General features: G+C 43.5%; 1 protein-coding gene across 2 annotated transcripts; it reads right to left on the bottom strand.

The window, feature by feature from the left end:
- Positions 1-3,281: 3,281 nt before the first annotated feature.
- Positions 3,282-8,314, bottom strand: ODF4 (outer dense fiber of sperm tails 4). Of its 2 annotated transcripts, none has more exons than NR_198891.1 (4): positions 7,705-8,314; positions 4,279-4,470; positions 3,835-3,969; positions 3,282-3,642 (listed from the first exon to the last, which is right to left on the bottom strand). NR_198891.1 is itself a non-coding variant. In NM_001435042.1 (4 exons), exons 1-4 carry the CDS (start codon positions 8,151-8,153, stop codon positions 3,359-3,361), a joined length of 1,038 nt encoding a protein of 345 aa, NP_001421971.1. In that variant the 5' UTR covers positions 8,154-8,314; the 3' UTR covers positions 3,282-3,358. The 2 variants fall into 2 exon arrangements, 1 of the variants encoding a protein (NP_001421971.1); NM_001435042.1 differs by having other exon boundaries at positions 4,301-4,470.
- Between the last annotated feature and the right edge of the window lie 1,440 nt (positions 8,315-9,754).

Below are 9,754 nucleotides of genomic sequence, written 5' to 3'. Positions count from 1 at the left end.
CTAGTCTCTTCTTATAAGGATACCAATCAGTTCATGTAGGGCCCACCCTATAACCTCATTTTAATTTAATCACCTCTTTAAAGACCCTGTCTCCAAGCATAGTCACTTTCTGAGGTACTGAGAATTAAGGCTTTAACACATGAATTTGGGGGGAAACAAAACTCAGTCCATAACATCAGGCAAATGTATTGCAAAATTCTAAACATTCATAATTTCCTGATGCCTCACCATGTGACCAGGTAACCAGGTGTACCAGTGGAGTCTGGCTGGTTTAGTTCCTGCCACAAGTTCCTCTTCTGAACCTCCCCTCTCTGTGACCTAGTGACACTCTAACGCACCAGTAAATCCCCTCATGCCTTTTGCTTGTGGGCTCCACCCTGACCCCAATAATGACATTTGCCCCCAGGTCCTCACACTCTCTCAGCTGTCCATCTGCTCACTTGAGCCTGTTCCCAAGGTGTTCTTCCCACGTGTCATGCCATGTCCCCCTCTTCTAGGACCTCTAATTTATTTTTTTTAATATTTGGGGTTTTTTTTTTCTTTTTTTTCTGCACTGGGTCTTAGTTGCAGCATGTGAGATCTAGTTCCCTGACCCAAGGATTGAACCCAGGCCCCCTGCATTGGGAGCAAGGAGTCTTAGCCACCGGACCACCAGAGGATGTCCCATAGGGGCCTCTAATTTCTTTTGCCTCTCAAGCGGCATTGCCACAGCCAAGTTGGAACAGTTCTTAAAAACCTCACAAGGGGGACTTAACTCCATCATTTATAACACAGCAAGATTCTGAAGTTTCAGCTGATTGATGTTGGAATGGGATGAGACTTTGAGGGGCCTTGGAATAGGTTAGCATATTTTGCTTGAGGGGGAATGCAAATAATGTATGACCAGAAGGCAGACTCTGGTGACTTTAAAATGTACCCACAAATTCTCTTTTTTTTAATTTGGACACACTGTGTGGCATATGGGATCTTTGTTCCCCAACCAGGGATCTAACCTGTGCCACCTGCAGTGGAAGCATGGAGTCTTAACTACTGGACCACCAAGGAAGTTCCCCCACAAATTCCTGATACTCTTTCCCTCAATAGGTAGATCTTAACTCCCCTCCCCTTGAGTGTGGGGTGAACCTAGTAACTTACTTCCAACCGATAGAACTATGATGGAAGTGATGGAGGATTTCTCCCAAGACTAGGTCATAAAAGGCACTGGAGTTTTCTCCTCGTTGCTCTCTTCAATGGCTCTCTGTCAGAGAAGGCAATGGCACCCCACTCCAGTACTCTTGCCTGGAAAATCCCATGGATGGAGGAGCCTGGAAGGCTGCAGTCCATAGGGTCGCTGAGGGTCGGACATGACTGAGCGACTTCACTTTCACTTTTCACTTTCATGCATTGGAGAAGGAAAGGGCAACCCACTCCAGTATTCTTGCCTGGAGAATCCCAGGGACGGGGGAGCCTGATGGGCTGCCATCTATTGGATCACACAGAGTTGGACACGACTGAAGTGACTTAGCAGCAGCAGCAGTAGGGGTAGCTAGCCCTGAAGCAGCACATGAAGAAGCCCTTGTGGGAAGGAACTGAGGCTTCCTGCCAGCAGCCCTACCAGTGAACCATATTAGAAGTGGATCCTCCAGCTCCAGTCAAGCCTTCAGATGACATCAGCAGACTTCAGATGACTCATCTGACATCCTGACTGTCATGTCATGAGAGAACCTGAGCAAGAACAATTCAGCTAAGTTGCTCCCAGATTCTTGACCCCAGAAACCATGCGAGATAATAAATATTTATTATTTTAAGTGGCTAAATTTGGGGGTAATTTGTTATCCAGCAATAAACAATACACCAGGTCTTTATCAAAAGAGGAAAATTATATGTAGACTGGAATAGTGGCCCCCATATTTATTTAGGTTACCTCCCTAGCCTCTGTGGGCACTTGAGTGAATGACTCCTACAGAATTACAGAATCACTTTCTCTAATTAGATTTTATCTATTTCTAAGGCAGTGGTCATGACACACCTATGTTTTATGTCCCTTCCCTTCCCCAGGATGACTGATTCAATAAATTCTCCCACAAACCCTTGCTAGCTACCCGTGGGAGGAGCGTAAGGAGGACCCTGAGTAGGGGTTTGTGGAATGTCTGTTCTGCCTAATTGTCAAGACACTGCATTAGGTTCTTTGTTCAGAATATTTGCTTGAAGCTAGGTTAGAAATTCCACAGCTGCTAGTCAGGTAGGGTAAAAATAGGCATCTTTTAAAAAAAAAAGCTCAAATAAAATAGATATCAGGCATATATACTAGATTGAATCATATGAAATTGCATATATATTAGGTTGAATCATATGAAATTGTCAATATTTAACTGCTGAAACAATGATATCATATGGTTCAATAATACACATATATATTTTTTTAACATATCCAATCCACTCACAATTTGTCCCTGAACTCCTCCAGCTTGCTGGCATCAGGGCTCTAGCTGGAGGGATATAACGTGATATGGATCAGTCATACAAGGCCAGCAAAATGCAAGATATCCAAATCCCAAGAGTCTCGGCCAGCACTGCTGCCGAAACCAGAGGCCACGTGTCTTTGTGAGCCCGGGTTTATAGCACACATGTGTAACTTGTCTTTTAACCACAGGGCCTGATCCTACTGTTTTCCTTTCTTGCTCTGTGTCAGTCTTGTTGTTACAGAGTGGTGGGCATGGGAGATGGAGTAGAAAGCTGTAACAGCCAGAGAGTCAGGGAGGTGAAGTTAGGGGTGGTGATGGAGGAGTTTCAGGTGGTGGAGGTGGAGGTGGTGGTGGAGGAGCTGGTGAAGGTGGTGGTGGTACAGTTTGAGTTGATGCTGATGGTACCCAGATACAGGGCTTTTTGAGTTCTCAGTTGTCTGAGCTGGACACTGCAGGTGGAATTGCTGCTGGGGACACAACCATACCCTCTATTGTGCTCTCCTTGTTTAACCTGCTTCTTTACCCTTGGGTCATTTTGCTTTTGAACCCTTCACTATGAGTAAACCATCAAGTTCAACAGTGATATCTCTCTCCTGATGACTCTCCAGCTACTAATAACAAATGTTAGGGCAGAGGTAACAAAGTTGAAAGAAGTTTAGCTCCCAGAGGTGTTTGCCTGTATACAAGTGTGCTTGCTGGGGGGAGAGATGGGCAGGCTTGAGGACCAAAGTATGCCGAAAGGCCCCTCTGCAGAAAGAACTGGGAAACACACTTGTTCATCCTCCCTTCCTCTCCTTCTCCAAGCTCTTGTCTTGTCTCAACAACTGCTGGACATGAAAAATAAGAGACAATTTATTCTACATCATCTAAGCTGTAGGCAAGGCAGGAACAAGGACGAGGTGTACAGAGCTGGCCTAAAGTCCTCCCTCTTTAATTCCTTGCAGTGATGAGGGCCAACCTACTTCAGTGTTTGGAGAGGGGAAGGATGAGGAGGCAGATTTAGAGGAATAAACAGGACTTGGAGCCAGAGATGCCTTCTTTTTCTCAGGGTCCAGGACTTCCTCCTGGCTGACAGTTGTGTTGGAGGTAGCCAGCTCACTCACAGATTCATGTTCGGAGCTGGAACTGCTGCTGCTGCTGGTGGAATGGCTCAGAATCAGACACCAGAACTTTCCATGGTTGAAGTAGCAGAGGACTGCTGGGAAAGGACAAGGAGAAAGGGGAGAGGAAAGTCAGAGATTGGGAGGAACAAGTGGCAAGCAAAGTGAGGCCAAGGGGAAGAAAAGTCCCTAAGAACCTATCCCTGGGGATTGACAGCCCTCTCCCTCCACACTTTCTCTGCCCTGACCCACCTGTGTTCCCACTTCCCAGGGTCCTCTGGGCCACTCACCACAGATGACATACAGGATAAACACCAGCCAACCAATGAAGTAGCTCCAGCAGAGGGGGATTGATAAATTCTTTCTCAACTCGAAGAGCCAGATGTTAACAGGGAACAGTATGAGGGTGAAGAAAACGAAGAAAGCTAGGAGACAAAGGGGTGCAAGGGGGTCTTATTTTCACTGGAGAATTCCAAAAGCATTCTTCCTCATCTGCTGAACTACAGTCACAAACCACAACCCCCATCAGCACACACAGAGCATGCGGTCCCAGAGGTTCATGGGAATTGACCTCTCCACCTCCACCCTACCAGTGACCAGGAATCAATGGAACTCAGTTCTCAGTCAACAACTACTAGTTCTGTCCTCCCACCACCCACAAACCCAGACCCCACTCCCAGAGAAAGGAAGAGGAAGAAGTGCCAGGAAGATGTGTGTTAGGAGAAACTAAGGACCTTTTCCAGAGCTAGAGGGCACCTTCACAGAAGCTCATGACAGTCCCAATCCAGCCGAAAAAGGGCAATTTCTGAAGACCAGGTATGTACGGCAGGTGCAACCAGATGGTGAGGATGATGCCCAGCCCCAAGGCCAGGCAGAAGGTAATCTTGGCCACCCCAAAAGCTGGGTGATTTGTCCACAGCTTAAAACTGTCTAGGGAAAATGAGAAAACAGGATGAACTAAAGATTCGCAAAAGACAAAATATAATAGAGTGAGTAAATACAAGGAAACAACCAGACAAATGCACATTTGAGATAACAATAATAAAATATCATTTTCACTTATTAAATAGGCAAAGATTCTTGATATGGAGATTTGTGATAACCCCAACCATATGAAAACAAATGCCTCAAAGGAGAAGCTGGACAGACGACTTGAACTGCAGTTCTCAAAAAAATACCTATGTCCAATAAAAAATGAAACTCAACAATAAAAACTGCAAATTAAATGTGATTTTTTTTTGGTCTATCAAATTAGCAAAGATCAAAACAAAATTGATCATATCTAGTGTAAGAAAGGATTTAGAGAAAAGAGGTGCTTTCACACACCACTGGTAGGATCTCTGATGTGTGATCAGAGATGCTACCCAAATCTAAATGTTTAAGACCCTTTGCCCCAGCAATACATCCTCTTGGAATTTATGTTAAAGAAACAATCCAAGATATGCATTAAAATTTATGTACAGAGATCTTCTTTCCAAAATTATTTATATGTCTAACAAGAGAGCTGGTAAGTTATAAGGTACCCGCACATTAGATTATTATGTGTTCATTAAAAACCATGATATGATAGATCATTGTCTCCAGATAGAATCCAAGGAGGAAACCTGGAAGGTGAAAGGCTCACTTTAATCTGTTGTGTTTTTTGAATTTTCACAGTGTCCGTATACTATGCAATCAAGTAAATTTTTAACATAGATATTTATAGAATAATTATTTCATGATACAAATAATATGCTCATCACTGAAAAGTGGAGTTTACAACACTGAGCATGTAAAATGATTACAACTTTGAAAAATTAAAATATATATTTGTTAAAACAAAAATAAAGCTACATATATATTTATTTGTATTTATTTTATATAGATACACAAAAGACTGGAAGTAAATCCATTACAATGTCAGCTGTGATTATATCTGTGTGAAGAAATTTTAGGTGATTTTTATTTTCTTTCTTAAACTTTCTGCATTCTAACAATAATTGTGCAACTTTTTAAATTAAAAAAATAATATATTCAGGTATTTAAAGTTAACAGTCATAACTTTAAAAAGAATATGAAAAAATATGTATGTGTATAACTGAATCACTTTGCTATAGAGCGGAAATTAACGCAACATTTTAAATCAATTATACTTCGATAAAATAAAATTTTAAAAAATAATAGTCATTGCTGACAAAGTTACAATGAAACAGCCTCTTCGTACATTGTTAGTGGAAGCATAAATTGTTTTCATACTTTTTGAAAGCAACATGGAAAATTTTATTAAAGAGCCTTACGATAGTTATACTCTTTGATCCATTAAACCCACTTTAGGAAATCTAGTCCAGAGATACTAAACACAGGAAAAACTTCATGATTAGTAAGCTTTGTTGGTCCTTTTTTCTTAAGTATGAAACTGGAAATAAATTTGCCAAGAATAGATAAATAAGATAGTCAAGTCACAATTAGTAAATCTATTAAGTTGAATAGTATAGTCTTAATATGGGGTGTTTATTATATCTCATAAATTTTAAAATAATACAAAATAAGTAATAAAAATAATCTAAAAGATATAAAATAGTTTGTGAAGAATCAATATAACTATGTAAAAATTACTCAGAACGTGTTCAATTTTTTTAAAAAGAAGCCTGGAAAAAAACTGAGTGCTGCATAAACATCCAGTAGTGACTGTCCTTGAGTAACCTATAGAGCAAAAACATGTAGTTGATTACGTTTCTGAGCCAGACACATCTGAGTTATGATTGTAAACCTGCCATTATTAGGTTGTTATGTATGAATTTGCTCAGGTGAAAAGAGGTCAAAAATTGGCCCCGTCTTGTGGTTCAGCCTAATAGCTTTATGATCTTGAGCAAGGTAACCTGAATCTCAGTTTCCTCATCTGTAATATGAGGATAATTATCCCTAGCTCTTAGAGTTGATAGGGGATTAACTTAAGCAAATAGAATAAGGTTGCAAATAATGATAGCTTTTGTTGCCCCACATTTATTGGAATAAGGATGTATTACTTTCATGGTGGGGCTTCCCTGGTGATTCAGTGGTAAAGAACCTGCCTGCTAATGCAGGAGACTGCCTGCAATGAAGAGACACATGTTCGATCCCTAGGCTGGGAAGATCCCCTAGAGACAGAAATGGCAGCCCCTGCCCCCCCACTCCCCCACCCAGTATTCTTGCCTGGAAAATCCCTTGGACTGAGAAGCCTGGTGGGTTACAGTTCATGGGGTCTCAAGAGTTAATCACAACTTAGCAACTAAAGCACCACCACTTTCATAATGAAAGTAAATAATGGCTGTGTAACTTTTTTTCTTAATGTGGAGCTTTTTTTCTTTGAAGCTTTCATTGAATTTGTTACAGTATTGCTTCCGTTTTCTGTTTTGATTTTTTGGCTGCCAGGCACATGGGATCTTAGCTCCCACTGACCAGGGATGGAACTTGCAGCCCTGCATTGGAAGGCGAAGGCTTAACCACTGGACTGCCAGGGAAGTTGTCTATGGCTGTGTAACTTAAAAAAAAAAAAAAAAAGTTAATAAGGTCAAGAAGTGAAATTCAGGGGTCAAAAGTTCTGGTTTTCCACAAATGTTGAGAAAGGAGACCCAAACTTGGGAGGTGAGGGGACAGCAGAGGTGAAGTTAACAAGAATAGGAAATGGAGTAGCTCCAAGAACTCTGGGAAGGAGGAAGGAGCAAGGTAACCAGAGGTGGAAACACAGAGCTGGCCCAGAAGAGCAAAAGCCTGTGGCTGGGGAAGAACAGCGGTGAGAACGTGGGCCTGCAGGAGAGCATCCTGAGGACTCTTCAAGCTCTGGGTCCGAGAGCCTTGAGGAAGGAAATTCCCAATCCCCTAGGGTTCTTCTCCCAGGATAATAGTGAATTGTGTCATTAATAAGTGATTCACACACCCCCAGAATCCAAGTCCCTCACAACATTTCTGTAAGCACAGACTTGGCTGCGAGCCTTCCCATTGGGGCAGGAGAAGTGGATTGCCCAACTGAGGAGGAACAATGATCCCTGGGGGGGTCTCAGGGCCAGTAGAACCATCTTACTGGTCAAAAAAAGTGGGGCTGACCAGAAGGAAGGGCCAAGAATACTGGGGTACAGAGGTCGAGGCCAAGGCAAGGGACTCCTCCTGGAGCCCCTGGGGTGGGATGAGAGTAAGGGTCTCACCTTTCCCATTCTGAGTTGGAATAGCTCTTGGATTTGTAGATATGCAGGAGCCCCAGGGACATTATGTGAACTGACGTGTAGATTTTGGTGGTGACGTTCATGGGCCAGTGCTGGTAGAAACGGATCCTCTCGAAGCACAGCCATTTCTTGGAGAAGACCATGACCACCAGCAGGATGAAGGCGAGCAGGCTGAGCTCTGAGGCCAACACCTGCGCTATCCAGCGGGAGCTGTGTGTGATCCTGCACTGCAGGAGCAGTGGAGAAACCCTGTGGAGCTTCACGCTGTGGTCCTTAATTACCGGCCAGTTACTGTCACGGGTGGAGACACAGTTCTGCACCTCTTCCTCTTGTCCCGGGCTCACCACCACCCCATCCTGCTTTCCAGCCCTCCCAGCCCTTTCCAGGCTTCTTATGTTCATCCCTTTCTCCTCCTGACCCAGGGAATTCATCCCTAATGTTCCCTGTCACCATCTTGAGTACTCCCTGACTCCGCTTCTATCCTCCACCCCATCTCCCCCTTCCCTTGCCAGTGTCAGTTGTCCTTCATCATTTAAATATTTTCATCAGGCAGAGCAGTGGCCACCACAGCACCTGGCGTCTGGAAAAGAACAACCCATTCAGCAGGAGAGGGCCCCTAACTGCCATGGAATATTCCTTTGTGGAGGGAGAGGGGGGCATCAACTGGGGGAAGGGGCCCGCAGCTTCAGCTCAAACTCTTTCTGGAAACCCTGCTCCTCTGGGGCTTCAACTCAGAACTGTGCGTGTGATGCCTCCTTCCTCTAACAGCCCTGTTTGCTGAGGGTCTCCTTTGCTCTTCCCACATCCTCTGCCCTAACCCCACCCCCAAGTACTCACGGATGGAGCAGGAGAAGGGGAGGAGCTTATCCCCAGGGAGACGGTTGGATATGCCTCCCACAGGTGTCACCAACCTTCTCCCTACTTCCCCCACCTCTACTCACTTCTGGTTCACAGTTCCCACCCCTTCCCCTCTTTTTTACTTTTTCCCTTTTTTTTTTTTTTTTAATCTCAGCACCAGAGGGGAAAGACACAGGACCAGGAGGGGACATGAGAGTGTTATACAGTCTGAGATTTTCCTAAGCTGTCTTTTGAGCTGTAGGAAAATAAATCTGAGTCACCTGGGGCAGCCTGATCACTGTGGCTTCCAGACCTCAGTTAGCGCCTGGAATTGTGGGGAACAAGCCTTTCAAATTCAGGCTGTGAGTCTGAATCCCATCAGAGTTGATTCACTTTGTGAAGAGAGTGATGCATATGGTTAAGAACAAAGGCTTTCGGTCCAGCAACCCAAGAGATGAATTAGGGGTCTTCCTCTTAATGGCTTTATGAACCTGGAAGAATCATATAGCTTCTTTGTGTCTTAGTTTACTCATCTGTAACGTGGGACAATACTTGTCTAGATTTGGTTTGAGTATTGAATAAGATAATGAACAAAAAGCAATCTTTTGTTCATAGTAAATTCCCAGAAAGTGGAGATATTATTTTTAAATATTTATTTATCTTATTTATTTATTTGGCTGTTCCCGGCCTTAGCTGCAGCATATGGGATCAAGTTCCCTGACCAGGGATTGAACTCTGGCCCCCTGCGGTGGGAGCACAGAGTCTTAGCCACTGGATCACCAGGGAAGGCCCAAGCAGCATCATTATTGTTATTGTTTTCATTGTTTTGCACTCTCACCAGCAAACATAGAAGAAAGAGCAAAACCACAGAGGTGTTTAGCAGGCATCCTTGCTGACGAGTGACTGGAATGGAACTGAAATTAATTTAAGTCAAAGGGGAGTTAATTATAGATCATGAGGTCATGTGCACAGCTGGAACTCAGAATAATTAGAATCACGAATTCAAATCCTGTGAGGAATCTTCCTCTGTGTCTTAATCCATTCAGTCAGCTACAACAAAATACCATAGAGTTGTTCAGTCGCTTAGTCATGTCCGATTCTTTGAAACCCTGTGGACTGCAGCACACCAGGCTTCATAGACTGTAGAATTTATAAACAACAGAAACTTATTTCTCATAGTTTTGGAGGCTGGAAG

The sequence above is a fragment of the Bos taurus genome, chromosome 19 (genome assembly GCF_002263795.3).
Source record: "Bos taurus isolate L1 Dominette 01449 registration number 42190680 breed Hereford chromosome 19, ARS-UCD2.0, whole genome shotgun sequence".
In the NCBI taxonomy this organism is placed as follows: domain Eukaryota; kingdom Metazoa; phylum Chordata; class Mammalia; order Artiodactyla; family Bovidae; genus Bos; species Bos taurus.
Note: the sequence above shows the minus strand (reverse complement) of the source record. Positions and strands in the feature narration are given on the sequence as shown.

Excerpts from the sequence above, each read along its gene's own strand:
- ODF4 (NM_001435042.1), bottom strand. The coding sequence starts at position 8,153 with ATGAATTCCCTGGGTCAGGAGGAGAAAGGGATGAACATAAGAAGCCTG. Across the intron at positions 4,471-7,704 it reads TCCAACTCAGAATGGGAAAG|TTTTAAGCTGTGGACAAATC; the intron begins GTGAGACCCTTA and ends TTCCCTAGACAG. Across the intron at positions 3,970-4,300 it reads TGTCATGAGCTTCTGTGAAG|CTTTCTTCGTTTTCTTCACC; the intron begins GTGCCCTCTAGC and ends TTTGTCTCCTAG.